The sequence below is a fragment of the Vanacampus margaritifer genome, chromosome 10, assembly GCF_051991255.1.
Source record: "Vanacampus margaritifer isolate UIUO_Vmar chromosome 10, RoL_Vmar_1.0, whole genome shotgun sequence".
Lineage (NCBI taxonomy): Eukaryota > Metazoa > Chordata > Actinopteri > Syngnathiformes > Syngnathidae > Vanacampus > Vanacampus margaritifer.
In genome coordinates, this window is record NC_135441.1 from 4,986,673 (window position 1) to 5,009,934 (window position 23,262).

General features: G+C 41.4%; 1 protein-coding gene across 1 annotated transcript in view; it reads left to right on the plus strand.

The window, feature by feature from the left end:
- Nucleotides 1-22,110, plus strand: part of enpp6 (ectonucleotide pyrophosphatase/phosphodiesterase 6) — an 84,954-nt gene extending 62,844 nt beyond the window's left edge. Inside the window, exons 3-8 of the mRNA XM_077577066.1 lie at nucleotides 13,718-13,829; nucleotides 14,569-14,710; nucleotides 14,802-14,981; nucleotides 15,063-15,200; nucleotides 15,342-15,468; nucleotides 21,291-22,110. Coding sequence (XP_077433192.1) covers nucleotides 13,718-13,829; nucleotides 14,569-14,710; nucleotides 14,802-14,981; nucleotides 15,063-15,200; nucleotides 15,342-15,468; nucleotides 21,291-21,502 — 911 coding nt within the window. The 3' untranslated portion in view covers nucleotides 21,503-22,110. The remainder of the gene's footprint in view (nucleotides 1-13,717; nucleotides 13,830-14,568; nucleotides 14,711-14,801; nucleotides 14,982-15,062; nucleotides 15,201-15,341; nucleotides 15,469-21,290) is intronic.
- The last annotated feature ends 1,152 nt before the right edge of the window (nucleotides 22,111-23,262 follow it).

Below are 23,262 nucleotides of genomic sequence, written 5' to 3' on the forward strand. Positions count from 1 at the left end.
ACATCACGTTAATACTGGCGATGTATTGAAACGTATTTGATGTGTTTGAACGTTATGTTGCTGTTTTAACAAGATTGGAAAAGTTAAGTGCTAGAGATGGTAGCCTACATGCTAGCTGCACCTGCTAGCGCTAGCAAAGAGCTAGCAGATGTTACATTAAAGTTTTAATGTGCAGTAAAAAAAAACTAAGAAAAGTTTGAGTAGGCTCTAAATCTCAATTGTGTACATCTCTCGTTGCTACAATATACAGTAAGGCTTTTGTCTCGTCTGTCGTCGACGTGGGGGGGGGGGGGGGTTGAGTGGCGTGTCGACGGTGTAGCGAAGCGGCGCCAATGAGGGATTTCGGAGAACATGCTCGTGTTCCCCAAACCCTTGCCGTTCTAACGAGCCCTTTCTTGAATCTGTATCTTCAACCGTTAAGTCGTGAGAGGCTTTTGTACAAGGGGTGCTTCTCTCATGCGATCTCAATGCAATGTGGGTGCGTGACGTCACTTCAACTCGTCACCATGGCAACGATCTTTTGTCACTAGACGTCAAATTCTCACATTTTGTAGTCACGAGTGTCTTCTTTCAGACAAACTAACTTTTATTTGGCTAAGGTGTCATTTAGTACCTTTATTTTCACCTTAAGCAAGAGAAGTCGGACTAATTCGCCTGTCTTGTACATGTTAATTTCAGGCGCCTTCCTCTCTCCATTTCTGATAAATCATAAGTTTTCAACCTGCTCTCATTTGGTCATTTTTTATCCGATTAAGAAAATGAGAACATGCTCGTGTTCCCCAAACCCTTGCCGTTCTAACGAGCCATTTCTTGAATCTGTATCTTCAACCGTTAAGTCGTGAGAGGCTTTTGTACAAGGGGTGCTTCTCTCATGCGATCTCAATGCAATGTGGGGCGCGTGACGGCTCCAAGTCAAAAATGTATGTGCTCTTAAAGTGACAGTGACATATTTTTAGATTATGGTTAACTTCCACATTTCTTGACCGATTCCAGTCATTTAAATTTTAAACTGTTCAGCTCATTTACATTTTTTTAAATACATGTTCAGGGACAGTGAGATACTTTTAGTTGATGTTGATTATGGTTAACTTCCACATTTCTTGAGCGATTCCAGTGGTTTAAATTTTAAACTGTTCAGCTCATTACCAAAGAGTCAGCAGTCCCATTCAAAATTTCCGCGGGAATTTTTCTAGTTATTATATATTATTCCACGATTTTTCCGCTAAAATGCGGCCCGTACCGTACATCGCACCGGCACAAATGAGGTATCAAACGATGCGGCTCGATCTGACTCGCTGCGCTATTATTTTTCTAAGAATTCCCAGTTACCTTGGCGACGCTATTCCCAAAAAACTCCCAAATTAACTCCCCATTGGGAATGAATGGGAAAAAAACACACTTTAAGCACCTTTTTCCAAGACACGCTGCGCGCGCATACGTTATCCGACCGATACGAATTTTAGCTCATTTTGTAGGAATTTTTCCCATCTTTAGCTCAGTGTCGAAATCTTTTTTAAGGAATGAAAGCCCCCCCCCTGTTCGGGTTCAAAGACAGTGGCTGAATTAGCTTTCTCACACACTCTGTTGGCTAATTAGCCATCCAGTGCCGGGAACCAAATAATGTATTAGAAAAAATTTCACTTCAACTCGTCACCACTGCCACAATCTTTTGTCACTAGACGTCAAATTCTCACATTTTGTAGTCACGAGTGTCTTCTTTCAGACAAACTAACTTTTATTTGGTTAAGGTGTCATTTAGTACCTTTATTTTCCCTTTAAGCTCGGACAAGTCGGACCAACTCGCCTATCTCTGCCATGTTAATTTCAGGCGCCTTCCTCTCTCCATTTCTGATAAATCATAAGTTTTCAACCTGCTCTCATTTGGTCATTTTTTATCCGATTAAGAAAATGAGAACATGCTCGTGTTCCCCAAACCCTTGCCGTTCTAACGAGCCCTTTCTTGAATCTGTATCTTCAACCGTTAAGTCGCGAGAGGCTTTTGTTGAAGGGGTGCTTCTCTCATTCAATCTCAATGCAATGTGGGTGCGTGACGTCACTTCAACTCGTCACCATGGCAACGATCTTTTGTCACTAGACGTCAAATTCTCACATTTTGTAGTCACGAGTGTCTTCTTTCAGACAAACTAACTTTTATTTGGCTAAGGTGTCATTTAGTACCTTTATTTTCACCTTAAGCAAGAGAAGTCGGACTAATTCGCCTGTCTTGTACATGTTAATTTCAGGCGCCTTCCTCTCTCCATTTCTGATAAATCATAAGTTTTCAACCTGCTCTCATTTGGTCATTTTTTATCCGATTAAGAAAATGAGAACATGCTCGTGTTCCCCAAACCCTTGCCGTTCTAACGAGCCCTTTCTTGAATCTGTATCTTCAACCGTTAAGTCGCGAGAGGCTTTTGTTGAAGGGGTGCTTCTCTCATTCAATCTCAATGCAATGTGGGTGCGTGACGTCACTTCAACTCGTCACCATGGCAACGATCTTTTGTCACTAGACGTCAAATTCTCACATTTTGTAGTCACGAGTGTCTTCTTTCAGACAAACTAACTTTTATTTGGCTAAGGTGTCATTTAGTACCTTTATTTTCACCTTAAGCAAGAGAAGTCGGACTAATTCGCCTGTCTTGTACATGTTAATTTCAGGCGCCTTCCTCTCTCCATTTCTGATAAATCATAAGTTTTCAACCTGCTCTCATTTGGTCATTTTTTATCCGATTAAGAAAATGAGAACATGCTCGTGTTCCCCAAACCCTTGCCGTTCTAACGAGCCATTTCTTGAATCTGTATCTTCAACCGTTAAGTCGTGAGAGGCTTTTGTACAAGGGGTGCTTCTCTCATGCGATCTCAATGGAATGTGGGGCGCGTGACGTCTCCAAGTCAAAAATGTATGTGCTCTTAAAGTGACAGTGACATATTTTTAGATTATGGTTAACTTCCACATTTCTTGACCGATTCCAGTCATTTAAATTTTAAAATGTTCAGCTCATTTACATTTTTTAAAATACATTTTCAGGGACAGTGAGATACTTTTAGTTGATGTTGATTATGGTTAACTTCCACATTTCTTGAGCGATTCCAGTGGCTTAAATTTTAAACTGTTCAGCTCATTACCAAAGAGTCAGCAGTCCCATTCAAAATTTCCGCGGGAATTTTTCTAGTTATGGGACTGCTTTGCGAAGCAAGCAGGCACATATTGTTATTCTACCTAGGACAGTGGTTTATTTTTCTTGTTGTTATTATTATATATTATTCCACGATTTTTCCGCTAAAATGCGGCCCGTACCGTACATCGCACCGGCACAAATGAGGTATCAAACGATGCGGCTCGATCTGACTCGCTGCGCTATTATTTTTCTAAGAATTCCCAGTTACCTTGGCGACGCTATTCCCAAAAAACTCCCAAATTAACTCCCCATTGGGAATGAATGGGAAAAAAATCACACTTCAAGCACCTTTTTCCAAGACACGCTGCGCGCGCATACGTTATCCGACCGATACGAATTTTAGCTCATTTTGTAGGAATTTGTCCCATCTTTAGCTCAGTGTCGAAATCTTTTTTAAGGAATGAAAGCCCCCCCCCCCTGTTCGGGTTCAAAGACAGTAGCTGAATTAGCTTTCTCACACACTCTGTTGGCTAATTAGCCATCCAGTGCCGGGAACCAAATAATGTATTAGAAAAAATTTCACTTCAACTCGTCACCACTGCCACAATCTTTTGTCACTAGACGTCAAATTCTCACATTTTGTAGTCACGAGTGTCTTCTTTCAGACAAACTAACTTTTATTTGGCTAAGGTGTCATTTAGTGCCTTTATTTTCCCTTTAAGCGAAGAGAAATTGGACTCTCTCGCCAATCTCTTCCATGTTAATTTGGGTGTTTTTTTCCTCTTCATTTCGGATAAATCATACATTTTCAACCTGCTCTCATTTGGTCATTTTTCATCCGATTAAAAAAATTACAACATGCTCGTGTTCCCCAAACCCTTGCCGTTCTAACAAGCCATTTCTTGAATCTGTATCTTGAAGAGTTAAGTCGTGAGAGGCTTTTGTTCCAGGGGTGCGTCTGTCATACAATCTCAATGGAATGCAACCAATCTTGATGATAGTTGGATCTAGTCTTCTCTCTTTTCCCTGATTGGTTCGTTTTCTGCTTGTCTGTGCTGTGGCCAATGAGAGACGCTTTAATGACACCAATTAGAAGTTTCTCGAGAACCTACTCCTCCCATTTCATCTCGTCTGAGGTAAGTTGCAAGGCAATTGTTTGTAGTCTGGTGAATAATGCTAAATAAGTGTGATTTTGCAAGTTTTCCCCATCCTAAACTACATCACGTTAATACTGGCGATGTATTGAAACGTATTTGATGTGTTTGAACGTTATGTTGCTGTTTTAACAAGATTGGAAAAGTTAAGTGCTAGAGATGGTAGCCTACATGCTAGCTGCACCTGCTAGCGCTAGCAAAGAGCTAGCAGATGTTACATTAAAGTTTTAATGTGCAGTAAAAAAAAACTAAGAAAAGTTTGAGTAGGCTCTAAATCTCAATTGTGTACATCTCTCGTTGCTACAATATACAGTAAGGCTTTTGTCTCGTCTGTCGTCGACGTGGGGGGGGGGGGGGGTTGAGTGGCGTGTCGACGGTGTAGCGAAGCGGCGCCAATGAGGGATTTCGGAGAACATGCTCGTGTTCCCCAAACCCTTGCCGTTCTAACGAGCCCTTTCTTGAATCTGTATCTTCAACCGTTAAGTCGTGAGAGGCTTTTGTACAAGGGGTGCTTCTCTCATGCGATCTCAATGCAATGTGGGTGCGTGACGTCACTTCAACTCGTCACCATGGCAACGATCTTTTGTCACTAGACGTCAAATTCTCACATTTTGTAGTCACGAGTGTCTTCTTTCAGACAAACTAACTTTTATTTGGCTAAGGTGTCATTTAGTACCTTTATTTTCACCTTAAGCAAGAGAAGTCGGACTAATTCGCCTGTCTTGTACATGTTAATTTCAGGCGCCTTCCTCTCTCCATTTCTGATAAATCATAAGTTTTCAACCTGCTCTCATTTGGTCATTTTTTATCCGATTAAGAAAATGAGAACATGCTCGTGTTCCCCAAACCCTTGCCGTTCTAACGAGCCATTTCTTGAATCTGTATCTTCAACCGTTAAGTCGTGAGAGGCTTTTGTACAAGGGGTGCTTCTCTCATGCGATCTCAATGCAATGTGGGGCGCGTGACGGCTCCAAGTCAAAAATGTATGTGCTCTTAAAGTGACAGTGACATATTTTTAGATTATGGTTAACTTCCACATTTCTTGACCGATTCCAGTCATTTAAATTTTAAACTGTTCAGCTCATTTACATTTTTTTAAATACATGTTCAGGGACAGTGAGATACTTTTAGTTGATGTTGATTATGGTTAACTTCCACATTTCTTGAGCGATTCCAGTGGTTTAAATTTTAAACTGTTCAGCTCATTACCAAAGAGTCAGCAGTCCCATTCAAAATTTCCGCGGGAATTTTTCTAGTTTTTATTTTTTATTATTCCAGCGATTTTTCCGCTAAAATGCGGCCCGTACCGTACATCGCACCGGCACAAATGAGGTATCAAACGATGCGGCTCGATCTGACTCGCTGCGCTATTATTTTTCTAAGAATTCCCAGTTACCATGGCGACGCTATTCCCAAAAAACTCCCAAATTAACTCCCCATTGGGAATGAATGGGAAAAGGGAAGAGAAGATCACACATCAAGCACCTTTTTCCAAGACACGCTGTGGACTCTCTCCCCCTCGCCCACCCGGGTCGGCGGCCATCTTAGCCAATTGACTACTACTAAAATTACTACAAGTACTACTAATACTACTACTTCTGTTTGTACTTGCTTACTACTTACTACTATACTACTACTACTATGTCTACAACTACTACATACATGCGTGTTTCCACCTTGCAAGAGTCAGCAATTCCACATTTCTTGACCGATTCCAGTGGTTTCAATTTTAAACTGTTCAGCTCATTACCAAAGAGTCAGCAGTCCCATTCAAAATTTCCGCGGGAATTTTTCTAGTTATTATTATTATATATTATTCCAGCGATTTTTCCGCTAAAATGCGGCCCGTACCGTACATCGCACCGGCACAAATGAGGTATCAAACGATGCGGCTCAATCTGACTCGCTGCGCTATTATTTTTCTAAGAATTCCCAGTTACCTTGGCGACGCTATTCCCAAAAAACTCCCAAATTAACTCCCCATTGGGAATGAATGGGAAAAAAATCACACTTCAAGCACCTTTTTCCAAGACACGCTGCGCGCGCATACGTTATCCGACCGATACGAATTTTAGCTCATTTTGTAGGAATTTTTCCCATCTCTAGCTCAGTGTCGAAATCTTTTTTAAGGAATGTAAGCTCTCCCCTCTGTGCGGGGTCAAAGACAGTGAGCAAACAGCAGACAAATAGCCTTCTCCCATTGTTGTGTATTGCAAGTGCCAGAGTGGAGCAATTAACTTTAGAGTGGCGGGAACAAATAAATGTACTTCCAAAAGTTTCACTTCAACTCATCACCATGGCCACAATCTTTGCTCACTAGACATCAAATTCTCACATTTTGTAGTCACGAGTGTCTTCTTTCAGACAAACTAACTTTTATTTGGCTAAGGTGTCATTTAGTACCTTTATTTTCACTTTATGCGAGGACAAGTCGGACGAACTCGCCTATCTCTTCCATGTTAAATTCAGGCGCCTTTCGCTCTTCATTTCTGATAAATCATAAGTTTTCAACCTGCTCTCATTTGGTCATTTTTCATCCGATTAAAAAAATGAGAACATGCTCGTGTTCCTCAAACCCTTGCCGTTCTAACGAGCCATTTCTTGAATGTGTATCTTGAACCGTTAAGTCGTGAGAGGCTTTTGTTCAAGGGGTGCGTCTCTTATACAATCTCAATGGAATGTGGGGCGCGTGACGGCTCCAAGTCAAAAATGTGTGTGCGCTCTTAAAGTGACAGTGAGATATTTTTAGTTTCTGTTGATTATGGTTAACTTCCACATTTCTTGACCGATTTTTGTCGTTTAAATTTTAAACTCTTCAGCTCATTTACATTTTTTTAAATACATTTTCAGGGACAGTGAAATACTTTTAGTTGATGTTGATTATGGTTAACTTCCACATTTCTTGAGCGATTCCAGTCGTTTAAATTTTAAACTGTTTAGCTCATTTACAAAGTCAAATGTGTGTGCGTGAAAGTGCATTTTTCTTAAAGGGACAGTGAGATATTTTTAGTTGATGTTGATTATGGTTAACTTCCACATTTCTTGAGCGATTCCAGTGGTTTAAATTTTAAACTGTTCAGCTCATTTACAAGAGTCAGCAGTCCCATTTAAAATTTCCGCGGGAATTTTTCTAGTTATTATATCATCTTCCACGATTTTTCCACTAAAATGCGGCCCGTACCGTACATCGCACCGGCACAAATGAGGTATCAAACGATGCGGCTCGATCTGATTCCCTGCGCTATTATTTTTCTAAGAATTCCCAGTTACCACGGCGACGTTATTCCCAAAAAACTCCCAAATTAACTCCCCATTGGGAATGAATGGGAAAAGGGAAGAGAAGATCACACATCAAGCACCTTTTTCCAAGACACGCTGCGCGCGCATACGTTATCCGACCGATACGAATTTTAGCTCATTTTGTAGGAATTTTTCCCATCTTTAGCTCAGTGTCGAAATCTTTTTTAAGGAATGAAAGCTCCCCCCCCCCCCCCGTGCGGGTTCAAAGACAGTGGCTGAATTAGCTTTCTCACACACTCTGCCGGGAACCAAATAATGTATTTGAAAAAAATTCACTTCAACTCGTCACCATGGCCACAATCTTTTGTCACTAGACGTCAAATTCTCACATTTTGTAGTCACGAGTGTCTTCTTTCAGACAAACTAACTTTTATTTGGCTAAGGTGTCATTTAGTACCTTTATTTTCCCTTTAAGCTCGGACAAGTCGGACCAACTCGCCTATCTCTGCCATGTTAATTTCAGGCGCCTTCCTCTCTCCATTTCTGATAAATCATAAATTTTCAACCTGCTCTCATTTGGTCATTTTTTATCTGATTAAGAAAATGAGAACATGCTCGTGTTCCCCAAACCCTTGCCGTCCTAACGAGCCATTTCTTGAATCTGTATCTTCAACCGTTAAGTCGTGAGAGGCTTTTGTTGAAGGGGTGCTTCTCTCATTCAATCTCAATGCAATGTGGGTGCGTGACGTCACTTCAACTCGTCACCATGGCCACAATCTTTGCTCACTAGACGTCAAATTCTCACATTTTGTAGTCACGAGTGTCTTCTTTCAGACAAACTAACTTTTATTTGGCTAAGGTGTCATTTAGTACCTTTATTTTCACCTTAAGCATCTTGAACCGTTAAATCGTGAGAGGCTTGGTGCGTGACGTCTCTCCAACGTGTTAGTCCAATGCGTGTGCGTCAATGTGCATGTTTCTTAAAGGGACAGTAAGATACTTTTACTTTATGGTGATTATGCCTAACTTCCACATTTCTTGACCGATTTCAATCGTTTGAATTTTAAACTGTTCAGCTCATTTCCATTTTTTAAAATACATTTTCAAAAATAACACATTATTATTATTATTTTTATTTTTTCTATTAAATGTAACGGATTGGCAATTGATTAGGTACACCCTGGATTATCGCCACTTTGCCCACCCAGGGGGGCGGCCATCTTGGCCAATTAATTAGGTACACCAAGGATTCGCTCCCCTCCGCCCACCCAGGGCGGAGGCCATCTTGGCCAATTGATTAGGTACACCCAGGATTCTTGCCAATCCGCTCGCCCTGGGCGGCGGCCATCTTGGCCAATTAATTAGGTACACCCAGGATTCTCGCCACTACGCTCGCCCAGGGCAGCGGCCATCTTGGCCAATTAATTAGGTACACCCAGGATTCTCGCCACTACGCTCGCCCAGGGCGGCGGCCATCTTGGCCAGTTATTTAGGTACACCCAGGATTCTTGCCACTACGCTCGCTCAGGGCGGCGGCCATCTTGGCCAATTTATTAGGTACGCCCAGGATTCCCGCCACTCCGCTCGCCCAGGGCGGCGGCCATTTTAGCCAATTAATTAGGTGTGTACCTAATTAATCCCCACTCTGCCCACCCAGGGCGGTGGCCATCTTGGCCAATTAATTAGGTAGGGCAAGGACTCTCTCCCCCTTGCCCACCCGGGTCGGCGGCCATCTTGGCCAATTTATTAGGTACGCCCAGGATTCTCGCCACTCCGCTCGCCCAGGGCGGTGGCCATTTTAGCCAATTAATTAGGTACGCCCTGGATTACCGCCTTTCTGCCCACCCAGGGCGGCGGCCATCTTGGCCAATTAATTAGGTACGGCAAGGACTCTCTCCCCCTTGCCCACCCGGGTCGGCGGCCATCTTGGCCAATTTATTAGGTACGCCCAGGATTCTCGCCACTCCGCTCGCCCAGGGCGGCGGCCATTTTAGCCAATTAATTAGGTACACCCTGGATTACCACCTTTCTGCCCACCCAGGGCGGCGGCCATCTTGGCCAATTAATTAGGTACGGCAAGGACTCTCTCCCCCTCGCCCACCCGGGTCGGCGGCCATCTTAGCCAATTGACTACTACTAAAATTACTACAAGTACTACTAATACTACTACTTCTGTTTGTACTTGCTTACTACTTACTACTATACTACTACTACTATGTCTACAAGTACTACATACATGCGTGTTTCCACCTTGCAAGAGTCAGCAATTCCACATTTCTTGAGCGATTCCAATGGTTTAAATTTTAAACTGTTCAGCTCATTACCAAAGAGTCAGCAGTCCCATTCAAAATTTCCGCGGGAATTTTTCTAGTTATAGCAAATATTCTTATATTATCTTCCACCGATTTTTCCGCAAGAATGCGGCCCGTACCGTAGATCGCACCGGGACAAATGAGGTATCAAACGATGCGGCTCGATCGGACTCGGTGCGGCATTATTTTTCTAGGAATTACCACTTACCATGGCGACGCAATACCCCAAAAAGTGCCATCACACACCTAAAGCACCTTTTTCCAAGACACGCTGCGCGCGCATACGTTATCCGACCGATATGAATTTTAGCTCATTTTGTAGGAATTTTTCCCATCTTTAGCTCAGTGTCGAAATTTTTTTTAAGGAATGAAAGCTCCCACCCCTGTGCGGGTTCAAAGACAGTGACTGAATTAGCTTTCTCACACACTCTGTTGGCTAATTAGCCATCCAGTGCCGGGAACCAAATAATGTATTTGAAAAAATTTCACTTCAACTCGTCACCATGGCCACAATCTTTTGTCACTAGACGTCAAATTCTCACATTTTGTAGTCACGAGTGTCTTCTTTCAGACAAACTAACTTTTATTTGGCTAAGGTGTCATTTAGTACCTTTATTTTCCCTTTAAGCTCGGACAAGTCGGACCAACTCGCCTATCTCTGCCATGTTAATTTCAGGCGCCTTCCTCTCTCCATTTCTGATAAATCATAAGTTTTCAACCTGCTCTCATTTGGTCATTTTTTATCCGATTAAGAAAAGGAGAACATGCTCGTGTTCCCCAAACCCTTGCCGTTCTAACGAGCCATTTCTTGAATCTGGATCTTCAACCGTTAAGTCGTGAGAGGCTCTTCTTTGAGGTGTGCGTCTCTCATTCAATCTCAATGCAATGTGGGTGCGTGACGTCACTTCAACTCGTCACCATGGCCACAATCTTTGCTCACTAGACATCAAATTCTCACATTTTGTAGTCACAAGTGTCTTCTTTCAGACAAACTAACTTTTATTTGGCTAAGGTGTCATTTAGTACCTTTATTTTCACCTTAAGCAAGAGAAGTCGGACTAATTCGCCTGTCTTTTACATGTTAATTTCAGGCGCCTTCCTCTCTCCATTTCTGATAAATCATAAGTTTTCAACCTGCTCTCATTTGGTCATTTTTTATCCCATTAAGAAAATGAGAACATGCTCGTGTTCCCCAAACCCTTGCCGTTCTAACGAGTCATTTCTTGAATCTGTATCTTCAACCGTTAAGTCGTGAGAGGCTTTTGTTGAAGGGGTGCTTCTCTCATGCAATCTCAATGGAATGTGGGGCGCGTGACGGCTCCAAGTCAAAAATGTGTGTGCGCGCTTAAAGTGACAGTGACATATTTTTAGATTATGGTTAACTTCCACATTTATTGACCGATTCCAGTCATTTAAATTTTAAACTATTCAGCTTATTTACATTTTTTGAAATACATTTTCAGGGACAGTGAGATACTTTTAGTTGATGTTCATAATGGTTAACTTCCACATTTCTTGACCGATTCCAGTGGTTTAAATTTTAAACTGTTCAGCTCATTACCAAAGAGTCAGCAGTCCCATTCAAAATTTCCGCGGGAATTTTTCTAGTTTTCTTTTCATCTTAGGCAATTGACATCTTAAAATACTAACAAAAAGGCAAAGAGCTCCCAGGGACCGCAACATGTCTTAGAAAGTGTAATTAAAACTTAGACAAATAAATAGTTCGCTAAAGTTTTTCTAAAGTAAACATGTCTGTTTTCCCAAATTTGAATATAACTGTTAAATTTTTTAAATATTTTAATTAGCTTTGTTTTAAGTTCAAACAAAAACAGTAAGTGCAGGGAGTTCCCATGTTTTTATATATGAAAAATCTAATATAGTGTCTGTATAGTGCAGGTTTCGGACCATATCCTCAGCGATAAATTAGGGCTCACTGTAACAGGAACAAAAAGCAACAGTAACAAGTAAGGAGTCTGTAAAAATGTAAAACATTAAAACGTAACAGAAATGGTCAAGACAAAAACTTTGAGATAAAATGTGAGGACTATGGTAAAGTAGCGGTAGTCATTTAATGAGGAAGGAGTGGAGTAAAGAAGGAACCATCTGGCGTCTTCCTGGTGTGGGCGCAGAGCGAAACACTGGCTCTTTTTTACCGCTTTATTCTGCTTCTACATCACATTGTTTGTCTCATTTTTCTGAAGAAAAGCGAGTAGTACGGTGGCCTTAATGGCAAAAGGATATTTTTTTGGGCAACGCTCCCGTTTAAAAAAAGTTCTGGTGCGTTAATGAATTGTAATTTGTGAGTAATAAAGACAGGCCTGAGATGGTCGCCAGCCAGGGAAACGCAGGGAAGATGGTGTTTCTATTTTTACTCAAATAATGTGAATGCAGCAGCACACTGGGTTGTAAAAGGCACGCCTAACTCAGAGTTCTGAGGTTCAGAATCCAGTCTTGGCTTGATATTTTGCTTATTTATTCCCACGTTCAACAAGCGGTGTTGTACTTGAATCACCCACCATTGTCACTTCTCCTGTGTTCGTCTTTTTCATGTTGTTTCGATACATGCAAAGTAGATTGCAATAAAGTTAGAAAAAAAGTGGTCGTCTTCTTCGCTGATTCTTCTTCTATGCTTTCTGTTAACTCCCTGTGGCTGCGTACAGCGCCACTCATGACTTGGCATATATATATTACAGCCGTTACACATCCTCAGCGTCTTCTTTTGGACACACGCAAGTCTTGAAATGCTTCTGTGGGTTCTGTTCAGTCAGTGTGGGTGCATTGTCGACGTTATGTGTGGAAGTTAGTGTCTCGTCCCGTCAAAGCCAAATCTTCGTCAGTCAAGTCTTTGTCACAGCCAAGTCTTGGTCACAGCCAAGTCTCATCACAGCCATGGCTCTGTCACAGCAAAGTCTCTGTCACAGCCAAGCTTTCATCACAGTCAAAGTTTTCGTCACAGCCAAGCCTTCGTCACAGCCAAGTCTGTGTTACAGCCAAGTCTCCGTCACAGCCACAGTCAAGCTATAGCCCCAGCCGCAGCCAAGTCATATCCACTCCACAGCTAGTCAAGTCAAGGCAAGTCAGGCAAGTTTGTTCCAGTCTAGTCACGTCCTGTCACTATAAGTCACGCCGTCCTGTCCAGTCGTCACTACCAGTCCAGTCACATCCTGTCTAGTTGCAACGTCCAGTCCTGTCCTGACGACCAGTATGGTCACGTCCTGTCCAGTATCGTTGACCAGCCTAGTCACGTCCTGTCACGATGACCAGTCCAGTCACGACGTCCAGTCCTGTCCTGTCACGGCGACCAGTCCAGTCGAACTACGCTATGTCAGGCCCCAGTCCCGTTACGTCTTGTCCACGCCCATCCACGTCACCTTTTTTTCCTGCAATTCATTAAAGTTCCACATATTGCACTTCATTCCTGTCTCACTGCCTTGCTTCCCTGCTTTTGGGACCACCATCCCTCATCCACTCGCGTCCCTCATGACAATTTCTAAAGCAGGTAAAGTTTGCATGTTCTCCCTGTTTGTGTTGATTTTTTTCTGCATTCCTCCCACACTCCATAAGCGCGAATGTCATTTTAATTAAAGACTCCAAATTCTCCATAGGTGTGAATGTGGATGGTAGTTTGTCTACCTGTATTTGCCCAGTCCAGGGTTTTGCCCAGCCTTTCATCCATCACCTTCTGAGATAATGAGGACTAGTGAGTGAATGAATGGAGGGATGGATAATGTGGTGGGATTATTGTCAACATCACGCAGTTCAGTGCTGTGTTAAAATCAGATTCAGAATCCAAATACAAACCAGGGGGCAGCAGAATCTGCATCGTCTAACTTAACAATCAATGCTGTAAACATCAATGGCATCTCACATTTGTCCATGTGTGTCTGTGTAGGCTGTGAGGTAGAGATTCTGGGAGTTCGCCCAACCTTTTGTGAAGAGTACGTCTACAATCCATCAATAGCAAACCTAACTGATTCAATTGAACGATCTCTCAACATGCTCAGGTAAGAACATCATGTCTATAAAAGCAGACAGTTTAGGACAAATGAGGTACATTTACAGCGAATATTTTAGCACAAAAGTGTGGGTATAATTCAGTTGTAAAAAACTACAGGTGAATTATTAATAATTTTTGTATTGTTTATCCAGTGTTGTAGTGACCCCTGTAGAAGTACGTATACTCTAAATTTTACTTACATTTTTTTTTGCTTCTAGAAAAACGCCTTGTTTTAGAAACGGTGACGTGAGGAAAAAGCTGTCATTTGTAATTACGCACAATAATAAAATTGTCATGAAGGAATTAGGAACAGTTTGTAATGTTAAATAGGGACGTGTAGCAAAGATGGAAGTTCAATTAAAATTGCAAATTGCAGCAGTTTCATTTTTTTTAAGACCAATGCGCTTGAGTTGCGAGCAGAGCGACTGGCCATCTTGTTTTGTTCCATCTTATGGACTGTCACATGACTAACAAAACGTCTTTCAGTTACAAAAATATTATAGCCTAAGATTAGTTTGAAATAGAGTAAAATTAGGATGAAACACAACACAAATAGACATTTATATGTGCTACTGTAACAAAAAATATATTTAATATAATATTATGTCATTATGCGCTGCAGTTTATTTTATGACACTGTTGAAAGTGACACTGTTTCTATTTTTAGGCCCAAGGGATACCATGATACCACCCAACGTTAGTTTGTATGTACATGCTTATTTGTGTGTGTCTGTGTGAATGTGTAGGTCAGGCGATGCAAACATGGCAGCGATATATTATGAGAAAATAGATGTAGAGGGACACCACTTTGGTCCAGACTCCCCTCAGATCAAAACAGCAGTGCAACAACTGGACACAGCAATGCAGATGCTGAACAGCAAAATTCAAGTTAGTAAACTGGAGTTTGTTGCAAATACAGCTTTACCTTTCTTTTCCCATAATTAGTTGTCATTTGCATCTTCTGTAATACTTTTTGCAGGAGAAGAACATGTTGAATCAGGTCAACATTGTGCTATTTTCAGACCATGGTATGACAAAAATTGAATGGATGGACAAGGTAATAGAGCTGGACAAGTATATCAACATGGCAGACATTGTCAAGATGATGGACAGAGGCCCAGTTGTCAGTTTGTGGGTCAAAGCAGAGAACTTTCAACAGGTGAGAGCAGAATTTGGTACAAAGCAGATGTGGACACACAACAAATGTTTGCTCAATGTGTGAGTTTTTTTTGTTTTGTAGGTGCATGCCTCTTTGTCCAAGGTCCCCAACATGCATGCTTATGCCAAAGAGGAGATTCCTGAACGCTTCCATTATAAAGGAGGAAAGTTTGTTGCCCCTCTCACACTGGTGGCTGAGCCAGGCTGGTTCATTGCTCAGGTACATCATCATTAAGTCTGATTTATGATAGTCAAACTAGATAAACATAAAGTATATCCGTTGAAATGTTATCTACTATATATGTAAAATAAACCATGACTTCATTTTGTTCTGATATGCTTGTGAATGTGTTTAATCCAGAATAAGGCTGATCTCCCATACTGGAAAAATGACTCCAGTGGGCCGCCCTTGGCATGGCAAAATGGCTGGCATGGTTACGACAATAATTTTCCAGACATGGGCGGCTTTTTCTTGGCAGCAGGACCTGGTACAAACAATATGTTTTATTTTGACCGTTTAAGCCTCGTTTTGTTTCAAATTTCAAAGAACAACTTGACAAAAGTAACGGCTTGACATTTACAGTTGAACCCTTAAGGTGGAACGCGGCATAGCACAGCAAATAATTTCAATTTAATTGATTTGCTGCAGGAAAATGTATTGCATGGGCAATGTTATAAGTAACATGATTACCTAGCAAATGTAAAAAATAATGTAACTCTTTAAAGAGACAGCGTGTATATTTAGTGCCATCTAGTGGTGAACTAATAGAATGCAGTGATTTTGAAACATACGCACTGCGGTGCCTCTGAGAGACTGCCCGGTGAACGGGAGCGGCGAGCAAGAACTCACTGGATAAGCTAACAAGAGCGGCTAGCACAAGCTATCTGGAGCGGCTAACAAAAGCAGCTAGCAGGAGAATCTAGCAAAAGCTAGCGAGAGCAAAGCAGAGTGAGACAAGCATCCTCCTTTTTTTTCTTTTTTTTCCCTTCTTTTTTTTTCTTTTTTCTCTCTTCTTTTCTCTTTTTAAAGTCGCAAATTAGCCCTAATACGCGATATGTATGTGTTGTGTGGTCCAAAAATAAATAAAAAATTATATAGCAAATAAAAGCCAGGAGCATCTCATTTTACAAGCTGTAATAAATGCATTCTGAAATGACAACAGATGAAGAATTTAGTAGACGTTCACAGTTTTGTGTTGAGAATACTGAAATGCATGAATAGAAGGAAGGATTTCAAAGTATTCTAATGTCCGTCCGTCTTCAATTCCACTTATCCGGGGTCGGGTCGCGGGGGCAGCAGCTTTAGCAGGGAAGCCCAGGCTTCCCTCTCCCCAGCCACTACACCCAGCTCCTCCGGCGGGATCCCAAGGCGTTCCCAGGCTAGCCGAGAGACATAGTCTCTCCAGCGTGTCCTGGGTTGTCCCCGGGGCCTCCCGCCGGTAGGACATGCCCGGAACACCTCCCCAGGGAGGCATCCGAACCAGATGCCCGAGCCACCTCAACTGGTTCCTCTCAACGTGGAGGAGTAGCGGCTCAACGCTGAGTCCCTCCCGGATGACCGAGCTTCTCACCCTATCTCTAAGGGAGAGCCCGGCTACCCTGCGGAGGAAACTCATTTCGGCCGCTTGTATCCGGGATCTTGTTCTTTCGGTCACGACCCACAGCTCGTGACCATAGGTGAGGGCAGGAACATAGATCGACCGGTAAATCGAAAGCTTTGCCTTTCGGCTCAGCTCCTTCTTCACTACAACGGACCGATACAGCGTCCGCATCACTGCAGACGCTGCACCGATCCGCCTGTCGATCTCCCGCTCTAACCTACCCTCACTCGTGAACAAGACCCCAATATACTTGAACTCCTCCACTTGAGGCAGGATCTCATCCCCGACCCGGAGAGGGCACTCCACCCTTTTCCGACTGAGGACCATGGTCTCGGATTTGGAGGTGCTGATCCTCATCCCAGCCGCTTCACACTCAGCTGCGAACCGCTCCAGTGAGAGCTGGAGATCACGGCTTGAAGAAGCCAACAGCACCACATAATCTGCAAAAAGCAGAGATGCAATGTTGAGGCTACCAAACCGGACCCCCTCAACGCTTCGGCTACGCCTAGAAACTCTGTCCATAATAGTTATGAACAGAATCGGTGACAAAGGGCAACCTTGGTGGAGTCCAACCCTCACAGGAAACAAATTCGACTTACTGCCGGCAATGCGGACCAAACTCTGACATCGGTCGTACAGGGACGATCACACATGGGTCAAACACTGGTGATCAGCATCTGTTAAAGCTTCTTGAGTGGCATGTGTGCGCTAACCTTGACCACAGAAGGCCAATTGCAAGAGTGACTGCGAGAAGCAAACACACTCAATTCAAATCTTTTCAGAATGACCATTCTTTGAAGCATCTCTCATGCACACCACCCAAAAGGCACGCATTCCAAATCTGGCAAAGCTTCCAAGATCGATGGAAACTCATGTCTGTGAAATATAGCAAGGATTACAGATTCGGGATTCGCGCCACTGTCCTCATTAAAGAGACTTCAGAAAGCAAAAGCGAAATGTAGATGGACACACAGCTGCACCTAGTTGAGAAACAGAGTCGATTTAATCTGAGTTAAACATGATCTAATTTAAAGCAAATCTGGCCCTGGTGTGGTTGAAGTGCAGCACAACCTGAGACTATGAAACTGATAAGGAAAGGAAATGTTCTAAAAGCCTTAAGGCAAAATTCCCTTCTCCTGTTTTCCATGATGTTAAGTCTTGAGACGGCCAGTGGTCTGTTTATTGCCCCAAAAAAATCTCTAAATTTTATATTGTCTAAAATGTGTATTTATAGATAGAGTGATAATAATTTAGGAAAGTGTTGTGATTAGTATTTTCCAATGAATGTTTGAACTCGGGTACAAAGCTCCTATTATAGCTACTGACTGTTTTCCATTGGTTTTATGTTAAATTCATGCAAATATTTTCTGGAATTATGACCTCACTCTTGTGTTAGTGTCAGTTTTTTTTTTATTATTATTTTTTTAAATTTTGTATGTGCGTGAGTATGTGCAAGTGCGTGTGTGTGTGTGCATGTGTGCGTGCGTGTGAGTGTGTACTCATTAGTTCACCTAAAACCTATTAAAAATCCCATACCGTTCACCTAAACCGAATACTTCAGAATCCAGCTTGAGTCGTGAGGTTGTCAGGAGACCCGAGGAAGGATCAAAGAAAAAGGAAAGTGAAATTCAGCACCGACCAGACATTACCTACTACCCACCGGGTTACCAACCAGAGTCTTTCACCAACCCCGGAAACATCTAAATTCCAACAAATTAGGGAGACATCAAGAGACCAAAGGAAAGAAAGGATAGATGAAGCAGAGTGAGATCCACAGACATCAGCCTCCACCGATTCAACGACCAGAGGAAGAAGGAGATTGTGTTTGAATTTCGATAGATGCTGGTGTGGTGGATCTGGCATGCATGAAAACCTCCACCAAAGAGGGGAGCCGTCGACCCCGGCCAGGACAAGCATCCTAATACTGTATTCATGCAAAAGCGGCAGAGGCTAACTATTATAGCAAAGTTCTTCTCGTTAAGGTATCCGTAGCAGAAAGATTACGGTGAAACATGGCAGCCACCTGTAAGGCGTGGTGCGACATATCTAATATAGTTAGTGATTACTAGACCTATGATTATGTAAAAGACTGTATGTTGATGTGAGTGTCTTCTTGTGCCGGTCCAAAGCCCGGATAAACATAAAACTTTGGCCAAATCAAACATGCAAATCAAATGTATGACTCCCATACCGGATCGGTCGAAGCCCGCCATCTGTGCTGTTGACGTACTGGGTGCCGGTGGAAACTGGACTACTGTTGGTCAAAGAAAGAAAGGAGGAAGGCGTGTTTGTAGGGAGAAAGAGAAGCAGCATGGTTTCATGCCAAAAAAGAGTACAACAGATGAAGTATTTGCTTCGAGGATGTTGATAGAGAAGTACAGAGAAGGTCAGAAAGAGCTGCATTGTGTCTTTGTAGATCTGGAGAAAGCTTATAACAACCTAGAGAGGAACTGTGGTTTTGTATGAGGAAGTCTGGAGTGGCAGAGAAGTATGTTCAAGTGGTGCAGGACATGTATGAGGACTGTAAGACAGTGGTGAGGTGTGCTGTAGGTGTGACGGAGGAGTTCAAAGTGCAAGTGGGACTACATCAAGGATCAGCTCTGAGCCCCTTCTTGTTCGCTATGGTAATGGACAGGATGACAGATGAGGTTAGATAGGAATCTCCATGGACTATGATGTTTGCAGACGACATTGTGATCTGTAGTGAGTGCAGTGAACATGTGGAGGAGAAGCTAGAGGCGTGGAGGTTTGCCCTGGAAAGGAGGGGAATGAAGGTTAGCCGTAGCAAGACATAGTATCTGTGTGTGAATGGGAGGGACCCAAGTGGAAGAGTGAGGTTACAGGGAGAAGAGACCAAGAATGTGGAGGAGTTAGTGCAACAGTCCAGAGCAATTGGCAGAAGGCTGCCGAGTTTCCAAATGCCAGGCAAGCGGTCTAGAGGAAGACCAAAAAGGAGGTTTATGGATGTATTTAAAGTGGACATCAAGGTAGTTGGTGTGAGAGCAGAGGATGCAGGGGACAGGGTTAGATGGAGGCAACTGATTCGCTGTGGCGACCCCTGCGGAGAAAATCCGAAAGGAAAAGAAGAAGAAATGTTTGAAGAAATTTTTGGAATTGATAGTGTTCTTTTAAATGAATGAATTATTAGTTCACCACTAGATGGCGCTAAATAATAAACACTGCCTCTTTAAACTTTAAACAGGAATGAGGATGTAGTAAAAGTTGTTTCACACATCCCTTTAAAAAACATTTTTTTGATGAGGAAAAATCAAAACAATTAAAGCTCACGCAAGTTAGCTAGCGTTAGCTATCAATCACAATACTAGGACTGTACTGTCTTTTAAGCTTTACAATGTTGTCATGTTGTTGTCATGTTGCCTCCCAACCAGTCAGGCTAACAGGCTCCGGCCATAACTTGACCATTGTGGATCTTTACACAGTCTCACTGCCCAGTCTTGGGTGGATAAACACGACGTGGTGGTGATATTATGCAAATTAGCTCCACTGCTACATCACAATCAAGCAAAAATCAAAATGGCTGTGCGATACACTTTTGGAAATAACTGACAAAAGATTTTCTTGGTTGGTGGGCAGAGAACCAAATATTTATCCAAGAAATGAGAAGTACATTTTCTATAATACTATGCAACAAGGCCTCTCTGATAAGGCTGCTGGCCCGTGCAATCCGCCTCCACATAAGCAGAAGGTGATAAATGAATGGAGTTTAAGAGTATAATTGCAGTCAGAACAAAGTTTGACAAAAGTGAACTACTAAACTGAACTCATAAATTGATGCGTGTAGTTTAGTGTGTGATAGTGGAAAAAAATTCCCTTGGAATTTAATTATCTATTGTATAAGTCAGGCAAGCAGCAATGAATAATAGAACATTTGTGATCAACTTAAAGTTAACTGGTTTTATTTAGTAGGGCTGAGTTAAAGAAAAATTGAATAAGCAATATCAAATAGATTTTCCATTTTGAGCCTGATGTCAATTCATAAAACCATGAATTGATTATTTTACTATCGCTTTTTCCTATAAATTTATAAGTAAATATAATTTTAAAGGCCCAATTTTTTTCTGTATCTGTTTTTTTGAAATTTACAGTTCACATGAATTTAAGTATTTTCTTACATTTATGAAAGACCTGACTTATTGCACTTTAAGACAATTCAGAATCTTATTTATTTATATTTACAATTATTGAATTAGAATTATGAAAATATTTTCATATTGCTGATGTCAATGTTTGTGTAACACATAAGTGATTATAACACATTACTTTTATGAATAAACTAAATCATTTAACCCATTACTGCTTCCGCAAAATTTAATTTTCGCCTTGATATTTAAGAAGAATTGATGTTCCATTCTTAATAAATATTGGACTGAATTGAACTGAACTGAATCAAATTGAATGCAATTAAAATTGAATCGAACTGAACTCTTGTGAATCAAAATCGAATCAATTGAGGAAATTAGAATCGATACCCAGCCCTATCATTTAGTATAATGTGAATATTGACTTAAGACCTTTTACAATGAATTACCGGTTCTAGACATCATAAAAATAAGAGTATATTTACCGTTCAGCCTTAACTTTGCAGGGTGTTTTAAAGGTATCATTGAAACATTCTTGAATGTCATACAAGTGTAAAAACGAGTTAACTGCTTATAAAAATCTAATATTGTCCTCTTCTTTTCATGTAGACTTCAAGCAGAATCTCCGTGCTGCTCCTATCCGAGCTGTGGACGTCTATAACGTATTGTGTCATACACTGGGAGTGGAACCATTGCCAAATAATGGGTCCTGGTCTCAGGTTGAGAATCTCCTCAACAGTTCTGCTAGTCTGCACTTGCCCACAAGCCAGTGGCCCTGCTGGATGGCTTTATTAGGAACCCTGCTGGCACTGTGGCGATAGAAGACTCCAAACGCTGAATGGTTTTCATGTCTATAGGCAAAAAGACAAGAGCTGAAACCGTTAATTATGAATCTTGATTGGTGTTTGAAATTTCTACTGGTATTTAGGTTTAATTAAAGAAATCCCAAAGGTTATTGAATATAATGACTGTGATTTAGAAGGACAAAAAGATCAGATATGAAAAGAATTTGAGCAAAATACAGATACAAATAACAATGATACTCAGTATAAATGTGTTTAAAGCTGCCAATGCAGAAAATTTTATTTTGAGTCGCTACTGTCACGTGTAAAAAATTAAACTGTACACTCCCTTCTCAATGTACGCATGATATCACATCCCCAGATAGAGGGCGGGAAATCCAAACCCGAATCCAGTCTGAAAACTATTGGCCAGAGGCTTGCAGATGTACCCATTGTGAACAGCTAAGGTGTTAATCTGCTAATTAGAAGATGTTTGAGTTATAAATGGTCAAATAAATTATTGTAAAGATATTTTTGGGCAAATTGCTGTATAGGTCAGCTTTAATGTTGTATTTTCTATTCCAAGCGAATATCTTTTCAGTCTTCTTAAGAAGCTAGAAGACTTTTTTGACTGGGGTGAGGTACATTTTATTACCAAGGAGAAATGCAATTATGCTATAAATATTTTTGATATTCAGTTTAGATCTCTAAATCTTTCTTTTATTCTGTAAATAAATTTTCTTTAATTTAAAACATAGTTCTGTCTTCAATATTGTCACCATTTTATTATTTAACAGCTTAAACTGTGAACAAACTAATTACCCAAAGGATTTGTGGAGTCAATATGATAAATAACTAGAAAAATTCCCGCGGAAATTTTGAATGGGACTGCTGACTCTTGTAAATGAGCTGAACAGTTTAAAACTTAAAAGACTGGAATCGCTCAAGAAATGTGGAAGTTAACCATAATCAACATCAACTAAAAGTATCTTGCTGTCCATAAAAAATGTAAATGAGCTGAACAGTTTAAAATTTAAACGACTGGAATCGGTCAAGAAATGTGGAAGTTAACTATAATCAACATCAACTAAAAGTATCTCACTGTCCCTGAAAATGTATTTAAAAAAATGTAAATGAGCTGAACAGTTTAAAATTTAAATGACTGGAATCGGTCAAGAAATGTGTAAGTTAACCATAATCTAAAAATATGTCACTGTCACTTTAAGAGCACATACATTTTTGACTTGGAGCCGTCACGCGCCCCACATTCCATTGAGATTGCATGAGAGAAGGACCCCTTCAACAAAAGCCTCTCACGACTTAACGGTTGAAGATACAGATTCAAGAAATGACTCGTTAGAACGGCATGGGTTTGGGGAACACGAGCATGTTCTCATTTTCTATGGGATAAAAAATGACCAAATGAGAGCAGGTTGAAAACTTATGATTTATCAGAAATGGAGAGAGGAAGGCGCCTGAAATTAACATGTAAAAGACAGGCGAATTAGTCCGACTTCTCTTGCTTAAGGTGAAAATAAAGGTACTAAATGACACCTTAGCCAAATAAAAGTTAGTTTGTCTGAAAGAAGACACTCGTGACTACAAAATATGAGAATTTGATGTCTAGTGAGCAAAGATTGTGGCCATGGTGACGAGTTGAAGTGACGTCACGCACCCACATTACATTGAGATTGAATGAGAGACGCACACCTCAAAGAAGAGCCTCTCACGACTCAACGGTTGAAGATCCAGATTCAAGAAATGGCTCGTTAGAACGGCAAGGGTTTGGGGAACACGAG